Raw genomic sequence first — 26,253 nt, forward strand, 5'->3', positions numbered from 1 at the left:
TTCCAATCGCAAAGATCTTGGAGGCACTGCCACTGCGCCCGTCACCTGAGACGTTGTTGTTGCCAAATCCCATTTGCCTGTAATTTCACCAGCACCCTTACCCTTCTAAACCGGAACGCAGTAATGCTCACATTACTGCTTGGCGCAGAAATATGTAAGGCGATTCCTTATTCCAGCATGATCATAACAGACTATTTAAAATTTTAATACTGAGGTAGAAAGCAGTCATTTTGTCGGTTCTAACTGCAAAAAAGTAAATTTAGTCGGTGCGCCGTTTCAAACTTGTACTGTCCGTGCCGGACTAAACTTTTACCAGGGGCACCATTCTTCAATCTTAAGAACCACAGTAGAGAAAACAATAATATCGTTATGTAAGGTAACAGTACATTTTACGCTAATTTTCGTAAATTTAAATTTTAACATAGGCTGTATCACACAAAATATGCGAAATACGTATCTAAAAATAATACTTGTACAAAGAAACTACTAATTGTAAAATTTTACGATTAGAACTTACTAATTTACGATTTTATCAGGGTGCAAGCGGATCTAAGGTTGGAGCTGTGATTCTTGAGAATGAAAAATGGTTGAATATGTTTATTCCAGCGTGCACAATGAAATATTCTTAATAACTTTGAAACGGCGTGTATGTAGGCGTCTAAATGTAATTTTTTTTCGATTAAGATGAAAAAATGTACATTGTTTTCCATCATAATCAGCTCTAAGCTAGGTGCTGTAGTTCTCGAGATTGAAGAATGATGCCGCGAGAAAAATCGAACAGGTTTATAACTTTAAAACAGCCAACGACTAAATGTAGTCTTTAATTACTAAAATCGATAATATCACTTTTTTAGTATAATCAGATCTAAGCTAGGTGTTGTCGTTCTCAAGAAGGAAGAATGGTGCCGCTGGCATAAGCTTATTCTAGCGCGGACAGTACAACACCGCTTTTTGCTAAATGACGACTCTATATCTGACTAGTCAAATTTAAAATATTCGATTATGATCATGCAAAATATTATAATAAAGTAGGTATATTCATCTTACTCGTACATTGAAACAATCATCGTGAGCAATGTGGCGCTGCCGCAACGCACTCCGGTAACGTCCGGTATCCGCGATGCGGCAAGGTACCCCCTGACGCACTTTATTAGCGAATTGATTTTATTTTTACGGTCGGTTAGAGTAGACCAGCGGTGAGCGGCGTGTGGTGTAAGAGAGCATAAGTGGCGCAGCGGGCGCGCCGGGTGTTGGCTCGGTGCCCGCTCCGCTGCCAGTCCCCGGAGCGCCGGCCCCATCGCCGCCTGCGCCGCCCGCCCAACGCGCCCTCTCCAGCGCTTCAGCATCCGCATACCACTAGTGCTCCACGTCGCTCGCTACGCACACCAGGGCGCGCCCACTCAGATTATCCTCTCCAAAACCGGAACACAAAAACAATCTACATCACTTAGCAGTGTTTGTGTTTGCGGTAGAAAGTTGGAGAAATAGTAGCGAATCCGTAGCTGCCGATTTAGGTCGCCCGGTTCGGTGCTAGCAGCGGGATATTTTTATTGCCACCGTTGAGTGCAGACGGACGTGCGCCCATGCACGTTGCTGGTCGAATAATTTATTATTTATAGCATAGAATTGTATAAAGCTCATTCCATAAACATTCGTAGCTTATCCTAGACTACGTTTACGTCGGAATCTTGGACGACTGGCATTAGTAATAAGAGAAGGAATGTGATAAGTGATCGATTGGAGTAAGTGGCATTTAGGTGAAATCTATGACATTTGTGAAGTGCATTTGATACGTTTGTGAAGTGTAGTGAGGATGCACCACCTATACCCGAAGGTGAAGGGCGACCCCATGTGCCCACTGGGGTTCCACCCGCAGGTGCGGTGGCCAACACGGTGCAAGCGCTGCTTCCGCGACTACAAAGAGCATGGTGGTGGTAACGGCGCACGCAAGAGCCAAGACGACTTCACGGCATCCACACCCAGCCTCTCCAGTTGGAACTCGCCATCGTCACGGTCAGTTTGCAGTTCTTAAAACAAATCTTACAGCCCCAACAGAGGATATCTAGTATGTAGTCGACCGAATTGATCTTCGATAGTGTGGATTGCGGTGATCTTTTTCAAGTCTCAAGTAGGTACACATCATATCTGCTATTGGTGTTTGTAGAGAACGTGTCGCACTACATTTTCAGATGTAACTTAGGCAATGCGTAACTAAAATAGGGAAATTTATGGGCATGATTACCGAGCACAAGGGAATTTATTTACTGTTGTACTTTATCAAAAATTACAATGATGACAAATAACTAAATATGTGCTTAGGGGAGCGTGGGGGAATGGGAGCCTACTAAGGAAAACTGACAATAAAACTCATAATTTATGCAATTTAAATTTTTATTAGTTATGAACGTACGCTTCACATATCTAGGTACACAGACAAAATGTGAAACTAACATAAAATATTTGGTTAAGAAAGAAAAAACAAAACATGTCATTCGCTCTCATTACCCCACAGAACTGGAAATGGGAGTCGGTAAAATCTCGTATGTCAAATGGGAGCCATTATATATAATCAGTCTGAAAAAAAATTAAAGTAATAAAATATATAAGTTAAAAACTACCTAATGAAAATAAACAAGAAGTGTTAACGGAATATCCAGTGAGATAAGGAGAGCCAAAAAGCTCTCATTACCCGCGTAACATCGAATTGAAAAAGGAATAAAACACTAAAAACATTTCTATTTTTATTGTGATTTCAAGCACAACTTCTAAAATTTGACAGATATGGTGACATAGCTACTGTAAATACAATGTAGCATTTTAATGCTTACCTGGGATGATGATATAAGCGCGGAGTGAAAAACACACAACCATCTCATACGACTAAACGCGGGGTTCTACGGGGGCGCCCACGGGACTCGAACCTTTTCGAATGTTAACGTTAAAGACATAGGAGTGTCGTTTGCACAAATACGAACATTGGGATAGTCCAGTTTAACACCGCTCTCATTACCCGCGGGCTCCTAATACCCCACGTTCCCCTATAACAAGGAATAGGTAAATACACTAGATACTATTGTGGGCCCTGATGTTTATGACATAAAGTTGGTCTTTGGTTGGTCTAGTTCAATCAATTTATCGTTGTGAATAAAACACATATTTAAAACGTAGATTTATACAGTTTTGCATCTACTCACAAGACCGTAGTTAAACAACGTAACGGCCTTCATAATCCCAAAGATAAACTTTAGGAAATGAGTTTATCCTAATTTTGAGATTGTTTAGATACTATATTTGTGTAGTAAAAGTAAACAAGAGTAATGAATTTATTAATGTACTAAATACGTGTTTATGTAGATCGTATTTATAAATAAAACTGGGAACGCACGATTTATTGATTTTCAGGAATAATGCATCCGGCAAATACAATGATTTGCTTATGAACTATTTTTTGTTGGCTAGTGACGCGCTTGTCGAATATTTTTGTTTTTGCATTTAAATATCTGATATTTGAAAACTTGTTGACGTCACGAGCGCAGATAGAAAGCTAGAAGTTGATGATAATTACTTTATTTTTACCAGTACCTAAACGAGAAAGTATTATTAGTATTAGAAAAGTAACACTCAGAATATTCGTAAATTATCATCTGTTGCCCATAAGAAACAACAACCAAATCGATGGCAAGATTCCAAATTCCTGAAGATTTTGTGGATTGTTTGCATTGCGCTCGGTAGGTGCCGACGCCTGTGCGCGTGCGCAGGCGTGTCTTGCGGGGCAAAACGGAATAGGTCCATGCACTTATTATCGTGAATACAACTATACATTAAACACTATGAGTACACAATTCTTCTTATTGTATCGGGCAAAAAGATTCGTCAATCCGCGTAAAGTACTCTCCGATTGTTGCCCAGGGTGCGCGACGTATAGAAAGAAATGTTAAGTCTTGTGGGTAGTCTCCTTTCGTGGACACTTTAAACAGATTATCTTTCATTTAATCACGCGCATAAGTACGACAAATCACATTCTACGGAGAGTACTAAATAATGAACCAACCCCCAGCACACAAAATGCCTCGTGAGGTCGCGCTTGATTCCTTTTTTTTGGCTCACAACTTGAAACTTACACAATACATACACATAACAAGCACTTTAAATATAGTACATTGAAGAGTTCCTTATAATACTGAACACAACATACATTACTAACATTCTATTAAAAAATATGAACATAACTGCATAAAAGAAAAAAACAAAATTACAAATGAAAACTCACAACTCATGAAGTGCTTTGTACGGTCAAGAGTATGTCAAACTTGACACTTAATATTTAAATCCAGCTCTATGCCGCTTGCGATAAAAACGGTCCAAAGTTCAAAGTGTCAAGCTTGACGTGCTCTTGACTGTACCTACCCTTTTATTCCTTGCCTGTTGAGGCCTGTATCTTCAAGATGCGGACTCTTATCTACGATATTGGCCCGGTAACGACATATATAAGAAGGCATAGTTAGTAAAAGCTCCTAAAATTAAATTAAAAATGAGCTCTATTTACAAAGCTACCGAAAACTTATGAAAATAAAAATATGCAAACGACCGAAAGAAACCAGCTTAATTTCTATTTTACCGAAAAGTATTGTCAGCCATTTTATTGGAAATCACCTATTATCAATATAGAAGCGACCTTATTACGTTTCATACACTTTGGTGCTTATAAATATGCGGTGGTACGCAAATACTATTATTTATTAGTGACAACATAGAACATCATATATTAATATTTCTTTCGGAAGTAGTTTTCTTTCAAAAGAATTGTGATTTCAACAAGCTCTTGGTTGTTTGCTGAATAAGATAAATTTTGTCGGTATATCTATTCTGTGTTTATTTTTCAGTAACTCATTTTAACGCAGCTTAACTTAGATAGTATTACAGCTAACTGTAATTAAAACTATAGCTAACTATATTTCACTGGAATTTAATTTGTTTATCGGAACCTTTATTATGTCCCTGTAAGAAACAATAACTGTATGTACCTTCCTGTCTATGCAAATGCAGAACCTACTTTGTACCACCGCCCCATAATAATTTATGTGGTCACTAGGATACTTCCTTAGTGCCGTAAATACCTCGACTCATCCGTAGAACAAAGATCTATGTGCAAGATGCTGCTTATTCTCGGGACATTGTACATTTCGTTTGTTGTTCTGACTGCGGATATCCACAGTCAAGTTCGACTGTAGTTCGATTTTATATTTCCGAAACGAAATAATAAATACATAAAGAATCTGAAAAAACCTTTATGTAGGCCTTTTGAATAACGAGATTGTGACGGTGTGACCTCCTTACACCGTCATCTCACCTTTTTGTATCGCCTCTCTCCGCTTGTATCCTATATTTTTTTTATTTTACATGTATTTAAATTTGAATTGTTTCATCTTCCTTCACTTTCTCATTTTGTTTTCGTACCACGGTCACTCCCTCCTTGACCGCCACAACAGTCGGAGCTGTTTCAAATTCCACCGCGTATAATCGCTAATTTTGGTTCTTTACTACGTTTATAATCATTAAATAAGCTAAATCATGTGTAATAATTCATAACAGCCTACAGCTTTCATGTACCTATATCTATAATTCAGTTACTCGGCCCATTTAGGGGTAAATGCCTTTATTAAAGTGTAGGGAATGTTTTTTTACTGTTGTACCATGGTTGTACCCATAGATTTAGTATATCCATAGATTGGCCCTGAAGTACTGGAGACGAGACCAAAACAAAAATACATCTGTGTGCGTATAATGTGCATGTGTGCAAGGTAAATAGTGTTGCGCCATCCACTGATTTAACTTTGATATCGATTAACATATTACACCGGCGTTTCACTTCGTCGTATTCACCAAAATGTCTTATCGCAAAACGCCGAGACGTTAATTAACTAATTAATTAATGATTCAATACAAAATTAAGAAAGCTACTATCACCTTCTGGCAGTGCCATAGGATGGTAGATGGTAAACAATGGGGGACTTTCACCCAAGACAACACTATGCCTCTACAAAACGGTGATAAGACCCATGATCAGTTACGGCGCGATAGTTTTTCAGGTTTTTTCTTTTCGTATCTAGGCGCCTGTTAAGAAGATCAATAGTTTTCTTCATTTTTTCTTCCTCGGGGATATATCTCGATCGAGATTGTTTGCTATAGAGCTACTGGGTACTGGCGATATATCTCTGTACACACATGAAGATACCTTGCGTCTTGGCTTCAATGTAACCTACAAACAAATATAACTATTATAATTATTGTATGATATCATGACATAGAAGTGAATTTGCAAATAAGTAATAGAACCAAAAAACCGACCAGGTACGAGTTGAACTCGCGCGGAGAGGTTTCCGTACAAACATTGTAGTTGAAGAATATATTCTCTAATAGATTCCAACAGCAAATATAGGTTTATTCGCACAGTAGTGAGAGATTTAAAGACAATTTCTGTATTTTTTTTCAAAACTTTAGGCTCTGTAGTTTCGAAGATAAAGGGGAGAATGATAAATTTTCGTCTATTTTCTTAAACAACTTAAAAATATTTATATTTCAAAATTACAAAAACATATACTTGAGAACTTTCCCTCCCAATAGTGACTTCAAATTCAGAATTAATTTATTTACGTTACACGTTTTGGTCACACAAATGCATATGTGTGCCAAATTTCAAAATAATCAGTCCAGTAGGTTTGGAGTAAATTGGCTGTGACAGATGGACAGATGGACACACAAGTGATCCTATATGAGTATCGTATTTCGGAACAGAACAGAACTCTAACAACAACAAATCGCTGATTTGTTGATGACGACAGTAGTACTACACAAAAATCCATTAATTGTAAGACATACCGGCATGAATAATGTGGGTACAAAACCAGAACGAAGCTTTAGTCTTTGCTTGCCTCTAAAGATAAAGCATTTTTCCTCAAAGTGTTTGCTACACATTTTTGAAAACTTTTCGGGAACCCAGTCTTCTCTCTTTAGCATTATAAGCCATTTCTGTCGTACTTCAATGTTTTGAGGAAATCTGAATCAACAACAATAATTAACATAAATAAATTGGTGCCTCAACTACGCTATTAAAAGAAATTTTCGTTTTAATGTAGACAAAAAAAAATGCACTAATGCAATATTAATTAAATATAAAGTACTAAAACCAGAAATTTCTGATCCAATAAAATTAAGTATGAAGTTGATTTCGGCTGTATGCAAGCCACGCCTTTGCCTTTCTTTTTTTCAGTTAATGATATCTCGATAACATATTATCGATTGCGTCAATCTCTATGAAAGTGGTGTTATGAATTTCAGAAATTCACGTATTTGATATATTTTTTAATAGAATTCATACACATTTGTGTTATGCACTATAATATAATATAATGCACTTGAATGGTATAATTTTACGGATATACCTATGTTTATGTAAAAACTTTTGTGGTAGTGCTTTTAGACAGCTAAACATTGAAATAGTACTTACATGTGATATGTACAATTCTGCGAGTTTTCCTTTTCAGATGAGTTACATCCGGGCACTGAACACGTTACCATGACTAATAAACTTCCGTTTAACACTATTTCACATTTTAAAACCAATTATTTTTCAAAAATAAACGAAATTTGTTTCGTTGTCAGCTGACCCTAGGTTCATACAGGCGCATAGCGTATAATGAAGTGGTCTCCTCTACCTATCTCGTTCTAACATACGTGTATACTAACGCTCTTTTACTTGCATTGCCAATCTATGGGTACCTATATACTAAATCTATGGTTGTACCTGTATTTTTTTTACATTTACCTTTATATTGTTTCAGCCTTAGAATAATAACGCATAGAAACCTAGCCCGCACACGCTAAGTGAGGCAAATTGAAGCGCTCCCAAAGGGCCTACACGAGCGGGCGGGCCTTCAGTGCTCAAGGTCAACTTGCACCGCGAATAGCTCCAGAATTTTAGCTAAAAATGACGAAACGTGCGGTAAATGAGTGTAAAAATGCGTCAGACAAACATAAAATAGATACTAACATCACATTCCACAAGGAAGTAACGCGTTTCAACTTATATTTTTATATAAATATTCACTAAAACCGAAAATTAACCTAAATACTACTAAAATAAGCCTACATGAATTTGATTTTTGCCTCACTTGTGACAGTTCGTTTGATATGAAACAATCATTCTATGCGTTATTATTCTAAGGTTTCAGCCCTTTCTTTTAACTTTACTTCTTTAATAAATTTTGTGGACCGGAAGTTTCCCGTTTCATTGCCGTGAACCTGTTCACGGCTAGTTAGGGTTACAACCCTTTCAATATTATGTTTTAACCTTTTTGCGCTATATAATCACATAGCACTTTGTTTTTGGGTGAGTCGACCTAGAAACAATTGTTTCTACTTTCTGCCGGTAGACTGTCTGTTTGCCAACTTGTATACCATAAAATTTCATGTTCATTAGTGGACGTCTTTCGGTTAAAATAATAATAATGATACTATAAAAAAAATATGATTTGTTTCCCTATATATATTTGTGTCAATTGTATATAAATGAGTATACATTATTATACTTATAATATTTTAATATAGGAGCAGATAATATAATACCTACTAGATCAGTATTCAATATATGACATTCCGTATTTGCCTCTTTTTAAACCCTAATATCGATGAGTCCTAAGTATAAGGGCCAAACTAACAATTTGATCATTTACACTTTTTTGTGGGAAATGCTTCATTTCATTATAATCTATAAGGTAACGTTAAAAAAAAACATTCAAGGAAATATCGAAATACGAGCAAATCTTGATAATATATCAGATTGAAAGTTATTGTGATGACCCATCGATATGACCCTAATTTACTATCATAAACTTGCCTTATTTAAATTGTTTAAGGCGAGTATTTAAAAATAATATGAATAAAATAAGATCAGGCGGACATATTTGACACAGATCCGTAGACAAGCGTCCGATGGCGGCTGACGGGGCAATGGGCGGCTCGGCGTGTCGTTAAACGGTTGCCCAATGTTTAACGTTTACGATTTAACGACACGCAGAGCAATTTTCAAGTTTTGGGATACATGTGAATTTAACAACTATAGGGCTTCAGTAGAAAGTCAAAATTTAGCAGGTTCTCTGTAGTATTTAAAGAGAATTGCCTCCTTATAAAAATTATGTGCAAAGTTAGATATTTTATTCTCACATAATTCGTTTCGAGTTTTATTTTAACCTGTTTCCGGAATGTTATATTATCGAATAAAGTACATTCTATCGTGTAACGAATTAGCACATTCTTTAGACAATGACCTTAGGTGTATCGTATATTTTTTATAAGATCATTATTTAATAGTAAATACCTAAACCATTTAATCTAGCAAAATAGTTATTCCCGCTTCTTATCCGGTGACTCGCCATAATTGCTACTTAATAAAGCCGTCTATTGCACGTCGGATTAAACTTTTAATATGGAATCAAAAACATCATAACACACGTAATTTATTTTTTAATCCTTTTATAAAATGTGAAAGTTATGCAGACGAAAATAAAAATATTAATAAAAATGAAAAAATAAAACGAAAAGTTTTTTATGACCGGCTTAAATAGATACCTTGTCGATTAGTGTGGTAAATCCCTTTCTCGTCTCATGAAGTAACATAAAATCCTGTTGGAGCTTTGACGAACTACCTACAAACACTTGATCCGTTTTCACTACTCAGAGGACAATGGATATCATGTATATTTTAGCAGTGGTAAAGCTCCTTGTGAAAGTGTTTACTAAAGAGTCCAAGCAATACTGCCACCTTACGTATTTCTGCCGCCAAGCAGTACCTATGCGTTACTGTATCCGGTTTTGCAGTGTAAGAGTGGTGATGAAATTATAGACACATGGGACTTATCAAATTATGTCTCAGGGTAACGGGCGCAATGGCAGTGTCAGATTTTTGCGGTTCTGAGTGGCACTGCAACTGCTTTGGACAGGCGTATCGCTTACCACCAGGCGCACAACTTGTTCGTCCCGGCACTTGGTATCGTAAAAAGAAACATACGGGATTTTACAAGAAACATAATATGTTATATTATATTATAACAGCAATAGGTAAAGGAACGATAATACACACATCAAAAGTGTCTAGGGATCAAGTGAATATTTTTGAAATAAAAATTATTTAAGCAATATTTACCAAATCCAGTCTTCCAGGACGACTTCTTACTTTAATGCTTATGTTTTATTTAACCGCTTACCCCTATATTTAATTAAAATAAACTAAAATTCATGTTTTTGCAAATTGTGGGAAAAAACTCAAATTAACGGCGTCAATTAACTGACAAAAAAATGGCGAAAATGATGATTTTGCTCATTTTTATTGTAAAGATAAGAAAATTAATAATCTGTATGTCCACCATTAACACGACTCACACAATTACAGCGATTTGGCATGCTTAAGATGAGTTCATGTGTTTTGTAACAAGTCAAAATATTGTTGTAGAGTATGTACGGTATGCATACTCGGCACAGCTCTTCCTTGAAGCATATCCCATGCGTGCTCAATTGGATTGAGGTCTGGCGATTGAGCAGGCCACGGCAGAACGTTGATACGAGCTTCGGCAAGAATGCGTGTTACGACTCTAGCCGTGTGTGGACGTGCGTTGTCATGCATTAGTTGAAATGAATCACCCAACTAGCCTCGCAAAGGGATGATAACATCTGAAACAATCCTCTCTGCGTAAACTTGAGCATTGAGGTTACCCCTGATCCAAATGAGATCGGTTCTTCCGCCGATCCAAATACCGGCCCATATCATTATTGTTCCCCCACCATATGGATGAACTTCCTGACAATATCTCAAACGTTCATGACGTCCAGATGTTCTCCAAACTCGAGTACGTCTTGTATCCAGTCTCATACCGAAGCGGGATTCATCTGAAAAGCACACATAGCGCCAGTCTTCTTCCTCCCAGTTTCTGTGTTCGCGGGCCCATCGTAAACGGGTCCTGCGATTGCAGGGTGCAATAGGTAGAACTCTGAGCGGCCTTCGGGATCGCAAACCCACTTCACGTAAACGATTTCGGATTGTTTGATCGCTTATTAGCAAGCCTGAGGAGCTGTGGAGCCTCGTAACCAACATCATGGCGGTCATGGTACGATTCCGTCGAGCAGTATTTTGGATGTACCGGTCCTGTCTACGAGTCGTGATGCGAGATCGTCCTCCATGTCGCTCGGCCACGCTGCCCGTCATGCGATAGCGCGTCCAGAGGCGACTTATGACGCTCTGTGTAGTGTTAAGAGTGAAAGCCACAACACGTTGCCTGGAACCAGCTTCCAACATTCCGACGGCTCGCATCGTCACTTCTCGGGTTAAATGATGTCGTCTCTCAATAATAATGTAAATTGTTTCGGTTCCGATGCAGATATCGTAATGATTTTGTCAAAACGCTATAACTCATTTTTATACAAAACCACATTGACAATCGATTTTCTTCTTATTATCGAATTTTAAACAATATTCCTTATTTAAATGTTAAAACTCACTAAAAAGTATCAATAGCGATACAAAAAAGTTAATATAATTAACCCTAATTGCAGCAATACTCTTAAACGTACTTGATCCCTAGACACTTTTGATGTGTGTATGATATTTGAAACGTATCGTAAAAAGAAACATACGGGATTTTACAAGAAACATATAACAGCAATAGGTAAAAGAACGATAATATGATATTTGAAACGTATCGTAAAAATAAACATATATGATTTTACAAGAAACATATAACAGCAATAGGTAAAGGAACGATAATATGATATTTGAAACAGGAGTCGTGATGAAGAAAATGGTGCAGACGTGGGGAAGACGGGCCGCAGTTGGGCATCCAGCACGAACCTCAGTACAGTCGAACAGCCAAAAAAGGACAACTTCTCCACAGGTAACGATGAACGAATTTATAATGATACTAAAGCTCAATTTACATTACTGCAAAACAGAATAGAAGCAAATTGTACGAACTAGATACGAACCAATAAACTAGGTCACGCGTCTTCTGAAAGAATTCTCACTGAGTCTTGGGGATTCCAGCAAGTACCTTATCGTATCTAGTTTGTACGTTACGTAATTGACATCAAGTTCATTATGCTATGCAGAGATGGGCAAAAGCCTGGTTTTAACCACACGCTTTGTTAATTGGTTTAAAGCCCATTGCCGCCCGAAAGCGAAGACAAAATCTATTTAGAAGTAAATATTTGTTGTAAATCGAGTTTTAATAAAATTTAATGTTATTATTACAAAATGTTTATTGCTTTCTGATGCTTTAAGACTATTCGAGTTGTCTGTCTATTGAATAAATTCGCTTGAAAATAGCAATGAAATAAATCGTTTCAAGTAATCGTTAGATCATACATGCACTTCAATCGATTTTCATAAAAATTGAATCGTAGGTAATTTGCATCCTTAGTAGTGAGAATCCCCAGGATTGTAGGTAAGGTAGGAATTGCCTCCTTTTCGTCTAAAAAAGATTTTGTACATCGAAATTTGTAATAAGTATGGAATTATACCAAATTCCGTGTTCGCCTTTTCCGCCCACGATTTCGGGCAGAAATGGGTTAAACCCCGGGCGAATTGATTATGTTTCAACCCGCTGCCCGTCTCTGATGCTATGTACAATTTCGTTACAAAAATCCGCTGCCATTTCGTTCCACGGCAATGTAAGTTGAGCCTAAGAATCATCTATGTTCATAGTTAGCTATAAATAATCTGTAACACATCTGTTAAAAATGCACACGAGCTGTGATATAAAAAACGGACAAAAAAAACATATTAATAGTAATGAGTTCAAAGAAGTCAAGCACCACCTCCGTTATTCAACTCCTTTGTTTGTAGGGTTCAGTAGAACCAGCGCATCGTGGACGTCGACGCCTGACCTGGGGGCTAACGACACCGAATCGACCGCCGTCACCGTCAGCCTCAAGCTGCCCAAACGGCGAGCTACGGGACCACTACCGACCTTAGACACGGGACAAAATCGTAAAGATATAGGTAACCTCGCAAACCTTGACTTGGTACTTTTATTGTTAGAAGTCATTGTCATACTGCCAGATAAACCTTCATTTTAGCTTTGGACCGTAAATATCTCACCCATAGTACATCATTCTAGTAAAATCTGCAAGTATTGAAGTCTATTGACAGCACCGCTTACCAAAAAAATCATTTTGTGTACAGTCGACACGGTGACAATACGTCGACCGTCGCCATCGCCACCACCTCAAACCGTGCACCTCACCATCAACAAGAATGATTCTCTCGCAGAACGCGTACGAAAGGTATTACGACTTAAATCACACATTATCATGTTTTTAAATTAGCAGTTTTCAGAAAGTTTTGGAAATTCTTATCTCCACATAAACGAAAACATATTAGTTGCCTATCCATTATCTTGGCAGACAATCTTCCCCTTGGAACATCATACAGTGAACTTAAAAACAGGTCAAAGTAATATATCTGTCTGCTATAGCTTTTAACTACTGTTGCGATCTGAAACCAAAAATAAACATAAAAGGTCGCCATCGAACTTAGTACTTGGCAAACTGCAAGACGATATAATCAATTGAGGAAATGTCCAGTAGGTTATTTATAAATCACGCTTCGAATCACAAAAAACCTAATAAAAACTACAAATAACGATGAATATATAATTATATAATTTCAGATGCAATTAATAAAAGCTCAAAATAGTTTTGAAAAAGAATCCAGTTTAGAGAAAGAAAGAGAAAGACGAAGCGTGTCCAGGAGTAAAGAAGAAGAAAAACCATCAAGACCGCAACCCAAGGAACAGAAATCTTCTGCTAAAGATGATGTAAATTTTATGATACAAGTACGTGAATAATATTATTATAAAACGTAAAAAATGACTATATAACTATAGAAATGTTACAATAATTATTATTATTAAAATGGTCTTAAATTTGTTAGGTAAAGAGTTCACGACACACAACAGCCACGGCTAAACCTCCAAAAAAAGGTGGCCCATCAAAAGAAAAGGAAGATGTGTCAGACGACGAGGCAAGTATTGCTGGAACAATCACAACAGAAACCACTTTAGTCGACGCTAACATCAAGGATTATCAGGTAAATGTAAAGCAGTGTCTTTTAAAGGTAAAAAATTAGGCACCTACTTTTAATAATTATCTTCATCTACAGGACCAAATAGAAAGTCTGAAACAAGAAGTTGATACGCTAAGAAAACGGTGTGAAAGGGTAGAAAAAGAGAAAAGTGACATTCTTCTTCGAAGGTTAGCAAACATTGATACAGCTAATAAATATACCACGGGAAGATCCTCAGAAGTGTTAAAACTACAGCAAAAGGTCAATGAACTTAATGCGCAAAACGAAGATTTGAAAGACGAGAAAAAACATCTGTCATTGAAAATCAAGGAGATAGAATGTGAACTTGAGGTAAATCAAAGTATTGTTGAAATAATGTATTTAGTAACGCGTAAAAAATAAATTACTTAATAAAGACCGCATCTTCGTTTTCTTAGTCCCGGTCAGCAGTGGAAGCACAAACCCGCCAGATTGAACAACTCAGGGCAAAGTTAATAGCTGCAGAGACATTGTGCGAGGAACTAATGGACGAAAATGAAGACATGAAGAAGGAGCTTCGAGATCTCGAAGAAGAAATCGAGGAAATGCAGGACAACTTTAGGTATTAACAATAAAAAAATCCTGAAACAAATCTATCAGCTTTAAGTATATACTGAATATTTCAGAGAGGATCAAGCAGACGAATACTCGTCGCTGAGAAGAGAACTGGAGCAAACTATCAAGAATTGTAGAGTTTTATCATTTAAATTGAAAAAAACTGAAAGGAGGGCTGATCAATTAGAGCAGGAAAAAGCTGAACAAGAAAAAAAATTGTTAGAGGTAAAAATTAAAACTACAATCTATGGACACTACGAATAAAATCACGTTAACTATATTTGATTTAATGTTTCCAGTTAGTCGGTGGCCAAGAAGGTTTACAGAGGGAGAATCGTATCAAGGAACTGGAACAAGAAGTAGCACGGTCCAACGAGGTGGCGCTGCGGTTACAACGAGAACTAGCTGATGCTAACACGAAGTTAGTTTCTGCATCTGGAGCACCACCTGCTAACCTCAAGAAGCAAACAAGCCTCACGGAAGGTGTGAGTATTAAAAGCAATTGAAATTGATAAAATAAAAGAAATAAGACTTATCGCTTTTTCGTTAATCTACTATTAAAACAGGCTTGTCCAATTAACCACAGGTGACACTATCCAAATTATTTTATCCATTTGTCAATTAACAGAAAGTATCACGTTCTTCGCTCACACGTGGAGGCAGCCAAGAAGATCCGGCGCAGTTATTGCGTGACCTCCAAGATTCTTTGGAACGAGAAGCAGACCTTCGGGAACAACTACGTAATGCTGAAGAAGAGGTAATGCTGGACTCTTTATTTACATTCTTGTCACTGTTTGTAACACAGCTTTTGTAAACGTATCACCACGCAGCAGCAGGCAAATATAATAAATCCCATAAATAATGTACAATAATAGATTCTTGTGTATTAGTTCTAAATTGAGTTAATATCGATGTGCTCTGTTTCAGCAATAACTCACTACTTGTTAACAGTTTAATGCCAGGTCCACTTATTTCTGCAATCAGTTGGTTTTAGTAGTGGAACAATTGCATTTAATAGGGCATTAGCTCTCAACCAATGCCAGCTGGCGCACTGCCAGACGTGGACTGACTCAACGCCGCGACGCAAATACACCATCCATAAATAATAGTTCTTTAACTATCTGTTTTTATCTATAATGGTATCTGCTAATAAATTTATAACCGTACACGCGTAATGTTATATGTAGTTTAAAGATTAAAATATTGCCTAATTAAGAGACCCCTTATATCTCCGAACAGGCTAGTCGATATCGACAACGCTTCGGTGGACGAAGAATACCAGTACCGCCAAAAGGTTTTAAGTCATCCCACCCCAATCTAATACCTCCACAGAACTCTACTATTGTAGATATCGAGGCGGTTCGCATGCAAAACGCTAATAAGCGTTTAATTGAAATGCAACTCGCATTAGAAAAGGGCTTATCATCTCTAGATGTAAACCAAATAACCATTGGAATAAATGAAGCCAGTCAGTCTCCTCAAGATTTCATACAAAACTTCTCTCAGGGCTGTCAAACTGATATGTTGATGATTCATGACGTATCTACGGAAACCAGAAAAATAACACTAGATTTTAGTGAACAGTGCAACGACGATACATTAGAAAGGTATACGCAAACTGAGACTCCTTTTACGAAATCGAAAAACGTGCAAACAGATTTCATAAAAAGCAATGGTTTTACTCAAACAAATAAATTGAAATCAAGACACGCTTTCGTCCAAACAACAGGCAAACTGTACAGTGACAAGAGTGAGCAAATCGCAAAGATCGAATTAGATAAAGTCGACTCTTTCACGGAGACTGAAATAACAACTGTATACAGTCAAGGAACTTTAACGGAAAATATGCAAGTTCATGATACAATAGACCTAGATGATATTCGTAGAGACATAAATACTGAACTAAATTACAACGATGAAAGTAATTTAGTATCTATCGTCCCAAACCCACAGACAAAAGAAAAGTCAGAAAGTCCACCTCTTTCTCCAGATAAAAGTACAGCAGGCCCCTCATCTTACTTTTCGTTCCCCTTCGTTTCACTATTCAGACCATCATTGGTCGTAAAATTACCAACAATAGGTACTTATAACTTTTACCCAACCAATTTATGTTGTTTTAATTTTTAGTGCCGTACTGTATATAACTGTCTGCCCTTAATAAATAGCATAGAGTAGAGGGTGGTGTCCACTGTCATCGGCTAATGATAACTAACGAATATTTTCAGGCAAATAACTTGCGTAAAACTGCATCACGGGTCGAGGATGACAATGAGTCCTTGCTTCTACAGCTGAAGAAAATGGCTACCAAGGCCAGAAGTACGTCAAACTAATTATGTTATGGGAAATCCTCGCAGTTTGTCGAACCCCGAAACCTAATCCGTTCATGATAAGTAACCATTCACTCGCAGCATACTCCGTAACAATCCAATGTTTTTCTGATCCACCTTTTCGCTCTGCCTTTATTTTAGATTTTATTACTAACACGCTTTTCTATTCGAATACAGCAGCGTAGGCGTATCGATGGTAGCCATTTTCTCCAGTTCAGTGTGACACCTATTTTCAATATCCTTTAAAATTTCTAAATATATGTAAACACCATCATAGTACCTGATTGGTTTTACACGGTTAAGTAAAAGTTACTACAAAACACTAATTTTCCTTAAATATCACGATAACTGACGTTTTCTGTAACTTACTAAAACTGTCCTCGCTTAAAATTATACATAAGCTTTTCTCACTTGCCTTCATTCTGAATGCTGTTAATGCATTTTCTTCAGGTCGCAAGTTGTCACCTACACCACCAACCAACAGACTAGCTATTGAGGCGCCCAATGAGAAAGATGAAGGCATATCTGACGAAGAAGATCCTGCAGAACTACGGATCTTACTTGAACTTAATGAACAGGTACAATTTAATTTGTTAATTATTAGAAAAAAAGACGGTCCTAAACTACTTCAACCTCACTTTACAAAACTAACTTCTAATAGGAAGCTGCGGTATTACGACGAAAGGCAGAAGAACTGGAACAAGATAGAGACTCACTGAAGAAACAAGTAAAAGAATTGTCTGAAAAGATTGCCAACTCTGCTACTAAAACTAACACAACTACAACACTTGGGCTCCGTAGGAACTCTGCTAAAACAAATAATTTAGCTGAAGAGAAAGTGAAGGTGAGTAAATGATAAAGTAAACTAAATCCAATGCTTAGAAATCCACTTTAAATTAAAGATGTAAAGTACTCCTTAATAAAAATCATTTTGTTCGTAGGTGTTAGAAGATGAAATAGCTGAACTTCGGAAGAAGCTCATCGAGAAGGAACGAGACTGTGAACGCTTGCATGCTGAACTTAGTCTAGCACAAAAGAAGCCCAAAGCTTCCTTAATTAAGAGCAAGTGTGTATATACATCTATGGAAATATAAGATTCGTAGATGAAAAATAAATTCTTGTACCTAAAAATCCTAGCATTTATGATCGATGATATTATTTTTTGCAGATCCTTAGACGGCGACCAGCAAAACGTGGATTTGAAACGTCAACTTCAAGTAATTGAACAAGAAGCCACAGTTCTTAGAGCCAAAACTCAGAGTTTAGAAGCTGACAATGAAAAACTACAAGCTGAAAACAAAAGGCTGCTTGTAAGTAACTCTACAATGAATTCACTGTTTTTCAATTGCTGCAGTAATACGTAAAACAAAACTAATCGTAATTCTTTTATTGTAGCTACTAAAGAATACAAAAACGTTAAAATCTGACAAATCTTTAGAACAAACCGGGACTAAAATAACACAACTCGAAACAGAACTAAAGGAAGCTTTACTTAAAATCAAGGAGTTAGAAAATAGTAAAGAAAAGGAAGAAAAGACTGAAAAGAAAGTAAGATTCGGCGACGTTCCCAAGGAATCAGATTCATTGAAAGCCAAAACAGATGAACTCAATAAATTGAAACTACAATTTGTAAAGGTAATAGTTACTTGAAATCAGTAACCAGTGTTGTCAATGTTGTTACTAAACGTTGCGTTTATTTTGTATTTAGTTGGAGAAGGAAAACGCCAAATTGCAAAGTACATTAAAAGAACTGAAGGAAGAGGCTATTAAATATTTCAAACCTCGTTCACCCAAGAAGCCAACTGACATCACAACAAAATTACAAATGAAAAAGATGGTTGATGAACTTGAAAATGAAATAGGTACGTAATAAAATCTAATGTATGTAAATGACATTGTTCGATGGACATTGTTTATGAGAGCTGCTAATTATAAACGCTTTTGTGTTGTCTTATATTTACGTTCTTGATTTTATTTTTGTTAGGGGAAATGTACGTCGTTATGAAAAATGCTGGTCTGTCCACAAAAGACCTTAATTTCAAAGTGCAATTAGAAAAGGACATCGAAGAAGCAAAATCCAAATTACAAAGAAATGAATCAGAATTCACAAATGAAAAAAATCGATTACAAACTGACATGGGCAAATTAAAAGATCTCAACACGAAGCTGGAAAATGAGAATAAAACTCTTGGTGACAAGTGTAAAAAGTTAGAAACCGAGAACAATAATCTAGTGAATGAAAACAAATCTATAAAAGAAGATAAGAAAAGCCTCGAGTCACAAATCAGTAAACTTAATGCGGAACTTAGTAGTAAGTCCACAAGACACAATCATTAGCGATTACCGTTTACTACTGCCCCGACTGAGTGCTACAATGTATTATTCAATGTTTACAGAAAATTCGTCTTCCCAGCAAGCAACTGCCTCTGATCTTAAGAAGAAGATAGAAGATCTAAAAAAAGAAATGGAAGCCAAAGATAAAGAAGTAGAGAAACTAAAGAAACAAGTAGAAAATGTGAACAAATTAGAACAAGACAAGAACAAATTACTCAAAGAGGTAAGGTTTCTTAACTAACTTAAACTGTCAAATAAAATTCCAGCAAACAGGTACATTGTTTTATGATTTTTAGGTTGGAGATAAAACTAAGAAGATAGGAGAACTAGAAAAGAAACTAAAAGAAACCGATGATAAGAACAAACGTACTGAGAAACAGCTTGTTACTCGGAAGGAACGCGTAGCAAAGTTAGAAAAAGAGGTTTGTGTCATTATTATTACACGTCTATTTTTGAGTATATCTACGTAATGAAACTTGAAAAATTAAGATACATAGACTTATAAGTTAACATAACTGAAATACTAATGTTAATGTGTCGATCTACTAATCTAGCTGTCTGAGGAAAAGGAACAAACAGAAGCGCTAGCCAATTCTCACAGACGACTATCCGTTGAATTTATAGGCGAAAAAGATGAAATGCAAGCTAAACTTATTAAAACTGAAAGTAAACTTATCACACTACAATCAGAAATGAGAGAAATGAAGACTGATTACGAAAGTAAAATTACAAGTCTGGAATCGACTGTAGCCGCTAAAGATATTCATATAAAACAACTGGTATCTAATTTTTAATACGGAGTGGATTGTACCACTGCATGGAGCCCTTGCTTCCCACTTGATACCTTACCAACCTTTTGACCACTCGACCCACAACATGTAGACGCATGTCACACATGCACGATCAATGCACTATCCTGACTACCTAGGAAGTCCTTTTCATCTAAACTTTCCTCACCAAAAATAATTTTATTCTAAATTAATATTCCGATTTCGATACGTACATTTTCAGGAAGATGCGCTTCGAGAAACCTCTAACCAGAAATATGATGAGGCCGTGTCCTCAGTTGAGATGGCTCAAATGAAGAATAAATTAGAAAGCACTATCAAAGACCTGAAAGAAAAGGAAGAAGAATTAATGGAAGCCAAACGCGAGCTAAGTAGGACTGAAAGGGAACTTTCCAATTTACAAACAGAAGTATCTCAAATCAAATCTGATCTAACGAGGTTAGAAAATGAGAAGAAAGATCTTGAGAACAAATTACAAGCTGAAAAGAAAGAATCGGGGTACTGGGAAAGCAAAGCTTCCGAGCTGGAAACAGATTTACAGGTACGTGATAAACAAATATTTTGAGTATTGAAGACATTATTCCTATACTGTAGGTACAGTTAATAACATGTTACATGTTTATAACACTTAACGTTTTTGCAGGCTGACAGAAAGAAATTGGAGAGAATGCGAGCTGCTCACGATAAAGACATCAAAAACAAGGAGGCTGAGTTAGCAACACTCAGAGGAAAGTTAAAGGTTCTCGAACAGAGCTCAGGCGCTGGAGCCAAGAGAATCGCTGATCTGAAGCAGGAGCATGAAGAGGCTGTTAAAAGTAAGATACTCGTAAGGTTAAATAAGTTACACATCGAAGAGTTGCTTATTGAGCATGTTACTTGCATTTCCAGAGTTAGAACATTCGCTAGCAGTAGAAAAGGCAGAGTACGATGAATTAACCGCCAAGTATGAAATATTAGAAGAAGAACATGTAGTTACGAAAGCTAAGCTCACTGTCGAAAAGGAACAGGCTCAGGGGTAAATACTTCACATCACTATATTTTATTACATAATGAAACAATGAAATAAATGCAATTTTATTTATAGTGAACTTCTGCACGTACAAAAACAGTTGAACACGACTTTAGACGAGTTGAAAACTCTTCAAGATAACTATGACACCCAATCTTCTATTTGGATTAAAGAAAAATCAGACCTACAGGTAATTAAGAACAAAGAACTATTGAAAAAAATAGAGAATGTCATAAGACTAAACTGTCTTCTATTTTATTTTAGACTGAAATATCATCTTTACAAGAAAGACTATGTGGTGGTGGTTGGGAAGTAGAAAAAGCGAGATTAACTGCTCGATTAGATAAATGCGAAAAAGACCTGCGAACGGCACAGGAACAACGTGACGTGATTGAACATCATTGGGAACTTGCCAAAAAAGAAGTAAGCACATATAATATTATTAACGCTTCTTTGCTACATTATGTATTGTATACAAAAAATTACAGCTTGAGGAAGCCAAGAACAAACTAGAAGATTATGAAAGGTTATCAAAGATACAAAGGAACTTGACGTCAGTAAATGTAGAACTGGAACACGAGTTAGCTGAATTAAACAAACGGCTCGAACAAGCTGATAAAGCAAGAAAGGCTGAAGTCTCAGAAACAAAGATGAGATACGAAGGCCAAATGAACTCTATGCGTGAAGAGCTGAAATCATTGCACAATCAGGTAAATATAACATAAAAACCATTATGTACCGTAACTGTTCCTATATATTTTCTTACCAAAAATTACACTGGTTTTCAGGTCTCAAGATTTAAGAGAGAAAGAGATAACTATAGGCAAATGCTAGAGGCCGCCCAAAAATCGATGGCTGATCTCAGAAGTGGTGAAAAGAATCCCAGAAGCAAAAGGACATCAATATCCAGCACAGATGAGGTACTTCTTAACCTTACAATTTAGGAGGTAGATTTAATTATTAGGACTTTAAAATGACTGACTTCATTGGTTACAGGAGGAATATCGAAACAAAGTTGCCACATTAGAGCAACAAGTTGCGTGTCTTGAAGACGAGTTATGCGAAGCACGTATGTTGTCTTCGAAATTGAATACAGAACTCGTTAGCGAAAAATCCGCAGCAGAAATCCGCCTTGCTGAAATGCAATCTAGGCTCAACGAGGTAAAGACGAGATATTTCCTCTTAATACTAAATAAAGCTATAAACGTTTTGTACTCATTCAACAAAACTCAACTCGTTTTCTCTGGTCCAGTACGAAGAAGAAAGAATGCTGTCTTCAGGCCGCGCAAGAGTGGCAGGTTTAGCAACGCGCATGGAACTAGCGTGGCACAAAGAACGTGATGAACAACAGCGGTTGCTCCAAGAGACGTCTACACTTGCTAGAGACTTGCGACAGACGCTTTTTGAGGTGAGAGCACATTAATAGAAAATATATTTATTCTTCTTCTGTTAACATTGAAGACAAATTGATGATTGTCGGTTATCAGGTGGAACGTGAACGAGACAAAGAGAGGTTAGACATGAAAAGACGAATGGATCAGTTGAAGAAAACTACGGAGGAAGAAACTGAAGAGGCCAAAAAGAAGGTAAACATGAGCTGAAATAATATTTTAAAACGTTTTAAGTCTGGCCACTATAACAATATCTATTGTCCATCAGATTACAGAGCTGCAGTGTGATCTTCTTGAATTACGCGATGCTCACGCTAAGTTAAGAACTGCAAATGAAAAGTTACGGCGAGATAAAGATCGACATGATCGTGACCGTGACCAAAACAAATTACTCGTCGGTTCCCTCAAGAGAGCACAACAGGTCAGAATTTTGTTTTTTATAGGTAATAATTTTCAATCTGGATTGTACCTACGTACCTCAAGACGGCTTCCTGATATAATACTTTCTATTGTCCTATAAAGTAAAAGTTTATTTGTTACTAGTCCAATCAATACTTTTCCGTGTGCTAGTATCCCCAAGCATGAGTTGCAAGGCATGCGTCTGTTCCAGGAGGATGACCGGATAATAACTCAGCTACTGGAAACAATTGAAGACCTGATGAAGCAGAGTCCAGAACTGTTCCGAAATGAGCCACCAGTTAAACCTGAGAAGAGTTTAATGACTCCCACGCCTCCGAGAAGAAATAGGGTCAGTAAATTTACGAAAGCAAAATTGAAATTAAGTTCCGGAGTACAATGACTTACTTTTAATTACAAAGTTCACCGCCACACCTTTTTAAAGTCACAAATAACCCAATATTTTCAAAGTATTGAACTATTGATTGATCCGACATCTCTCAAAGGTCCAAAAAACGATTACTTGCTGTTTGTTAACTTGTTATCAAAGTTAACTGTTAATTTGCTGAAGGAAAATGTTAAGTTATAAACTGGGTAGTAAAATATACGTATACTTGTTGAAGACGAGCTCCGTGGTCGAGTGGCTTGAACACCGGTTGTCATGGTGTCGTCATCTCTGAGGCCCCGGCTTCCATCCCCAGCCGGGTCAACGTAGAAAAACTATTTCTATATTGTCTCGGGTCTGGGTGTTTGTGGTACCATCATTGTACCGATTTCCAAAACAAGTTCTCTAGTTACTTACCTACTTTGGGATTTGAGTACCGTATGTGGTGTTGTCTAATATTTAGAATTTATTATTTAGAAGCAACGATATCTATGTATTAGTTGTTTAGAAGCGTCTATTGCACACCGAAGATAGTAACATGTGACTTGTTTTACACAACGTTAACATTTCGTAAAGTGGACAAAAATGTAAAGCCTGCTTGTAGAAATAAAATTGTTTTTTATTTCCAGTCGTCCAAATCCCGGTCCCGGTCAGCAACTCCAGACAGCGCAGAAGCCGCGCAAATGGAAGCTGCCAACACCGCGGCGCGACTCCGGAGGCTGACTGATGAACTCCGAGCATCGCGTATTGCAGAACGACAGCGCAGGCAACAAGCAACCGCTAGACGGTAATGGAGTCTTTTTATTAAATAACACACACACTCGCACACACTCAACATAGCCCCGCACTAGGAAAACCTTGTGTCGCGGGTGCCATGGACACACACATAGACAACCACAAATTATACCCGAACTCACGAGAGAAATAAATATAGGCCATACAAATATTCTCAAGGCCCAGGAAACGAACCTGGGATCTCTGCGTGGCAGTCCGGCATGGTAACCGTTCGGCCATGGAGGCAGTTAAAATGAAATGAAAATGAATATGTACTTACCCAGTACTGTCACTGTCACTGCTATTACGTATTTTCTTCCTTTATTGGATCTTCTCAGATATGTGGAGCACCAAACGACTACCAAACCAATACATGAACGTATCTCGTATGTTCCATTTCCAGGGCTATGTCAACCGAACCACGCGACACTTCATTATCGGTGGCACCTATAAGTCGTACACCTACTCGCACGCCGTCTCTTAAGAAACGCTCAATCTCGCTTGAGCAGACTACTAAAGAACAGGTACCAAAATTTTAAAAACTTGCAGGTTAATAAAATTATCGAGTCTGTTTTTGTTCTATAGGATTGCGTTCAATTTGCATGTAAAAACGTCAAGAAATAAGACTTCGATACTCAAAACACTGTCAGAAATTATGTTTAGTATCGACCCCAAATGCACGAACTGTTTTGCGTGTTTTGCAGAGCCAAATTTGGAAGTCGGTAGACGAAAGCAGTGTATCATCAATGCAATCCTTGGACGGCGATACAGACATTCGTCATTTTACCATGCAACGTGACACGAGTCTGGACAGGTACGGCAATTGTCTTTATAAGATTATAATCGCTATAACGTAATGTAGGACGTCCCCCTGCAAGATGGGCCGACGATCTGAAGAAGGTCGCGGGTAGTGGTTGGATGCGGAAAACGGGTGATCGGGCACTGTGGCGTATCCTTGGGGAGGCTTATGTCCAGCAGTGGACTGGAATAGGCTGATTGATTGATTGATTGATTGATTGAATTGCTATAAGAATAATAAGCATCCCATATTCCAAGCGTGACCATTAGTCAGACTACATCACAACCTTTTTTAGTGCTATCAGATCTAAGCTAGCGATATGGCGACTTTTTACGTGACTAGCCAAATTTCAAAAACTTGAACATGGTCATGCTGGAATGAGGGACGCGAATTTTCAGAATTCCCAGCAAATATAAATTTATACAGGATTTATTACGCATCTGGGAGTTTATAGAAAGTTATCATCATAATGTGTTTATGTTTAACAGCCGATTGTCGGGCGGTTCAGCGCAGAGCGACGTATTGCCAACAGACAAAAAGAAAAAGAAGAGTTTGTTTGGCAAACTGAAGAAGCTTACCAAGTCACGTTCTATCGATGACCAAGTTGACCCGGAAATTGTTGAATTTAGACCAATTGGTACTGTTTCTCAGGTAATAAATATATCTTTTAATTGTTTGTAAATGACTGCAGTTTTTAATATTTTTAATTGTTTTGCCAATCATTTGGTTAAATTACAGGGGTCGGATTCTGATATGAGCGCGGCAGGCAGTAAGCGTGATTTACGAGGTCGGCTATCGGATATGTTTAGCAGAAAAGGACAGATGTCCCGAGGAAATAGGTAAGATTATATAAGAATAAGTAACGAAAACGTTACAATGGATCTATGAATTGTAGTTGATTAATATTTTAAAACAAATACTACCGTTTGTATAAACAGCAAAGAAAAAAGCCCAGAGCGACCCGCTAGTGCGGCGGGAAACGTTTCAAGTAGCGCAACTAAACAAATTTCAAGGAATGCAAGCTCTTCGACATTACTTCGCCCATCGCCTGCTAAAACGGTAAATATATCCATAAAAATGCCAGTTTTATTTGATGTTTGATGTAAACATATGTCATTTTTTCCAGAATGAAGTTCTCAAAAACTCAAGAGCTTCAAGCGCCACCCCGATAATGAGAAAAGGGAAATAATTGATACTATTCGTGTTTCACTTCTTTATAGTGTATTTATCCATTCTCCTATGATTTCCACATAGCATGTAATATCACAATACATATCAATAATTCGTCTGTATAACTATCGTAGACACGCATCAAAATAGAGTTACAAAGTATGAACAGTCAG

The 26,253-nt window shown here is 37.3% G+C and overlaps 1 protein-coding gene across 3 annotated transcripts; it reads left to right on the forward strand.

The window, feature by feature from the left end:
• Window positions 1–1,239: 1,239 nt before the first annotated feature.
• Window positions 1,240–26,253, forward strand: LOC113230258 (thyroid receptor-interacting protein 11). Of its 3 annotated transcripts, XM_026464105.1 has the most exons (41): window positions 1,240–2,013; window positions 11,833–11,942; window positions 12,893–13,048; window positions 13,232–13,332; window positions 13,719–13,883; window positions 13,982–14,137; window positions 14,210–14,464; window positions 14,551–14,714; window positions 14,779–14,932; window positions 15,007–15,192; window positions 15,336–15,464; window positions 15,947–16,787; window positions 17,485–17,612; window positions 17,696–17,878; window positions 17,976–18,100; window positions 18,203–18,344; window positions 18,430–18,669; window positions 18,743–18,896; window positions 19,019–19,345; window positions 19,431–19,591; window positions 19,665–19,790; window positions 19,923–20,147; window positions 20,380–20,697; window positions 20,800–20,971; window positions 21,045–21,171; window positions 21,241–21,355; window positions 21,430–21,588; window positions 21,654–21,875; window positions 21,954–22,085; window positions 22,162–22,326; window positions 22,418–22,573; window positions 22,653–22,751; window positions 22,825–22,977; window positions 23,167–23,304; window positions 23,967–24,124; window positions 24,515–24,635; window positions 24,816–24,925; window positions 25,399–25,561; window positions 25,649–25,749; window positions 25,849–25,969; window positions 26,037–26,253. In XM_026464105.1, exons 1-41 carry the CDS (start codon window positions 1,814–1,816, stop codon window positions 26,097–26,099), a joined length of 7,221 nt encoding a protein of 2,406 aa, XP_026319890.1. In that variant the 5' UTR covers window positions 1,240–1,813; the 3' UTR covers window positions 26,100–26,253. The 3 variants fall into 3 exon arrangements, with proteins under 3 accessions (XP_026319890.1, XP_026319891.1, XP_026319892.1); XM_026464106.1 differs by lacking the exon at window positions 19,923–20,147 and having other exon boundaries at window positions 1,241–2,013; XM_026464107.1 differs by lacking the exons at window positions 1,240–2,013; window positions 11,833–11,942; window positions 13,232–13,332 and having other exon boundaries at window positions 12,930–13,048.

The sequence above is a fragment of the Hyposmocoma kahamanoa genome, unplaced genomic scaffold, assembly GCF_003589595.1.
Source record: "Hyposmocoma kahamanoa isolate Upper Pololo Valley unplaced genomic scaffold, ASM358959v1 63, whole genome shotgun sequence".
NCBI classification, from domain to species: Eukaryota; Metazoa; Arthropoda; class Insecta; order Lepidoptera; family Cosmopterigidae; genus Hyposmocoma; species Hyposmocoma kahamanoa.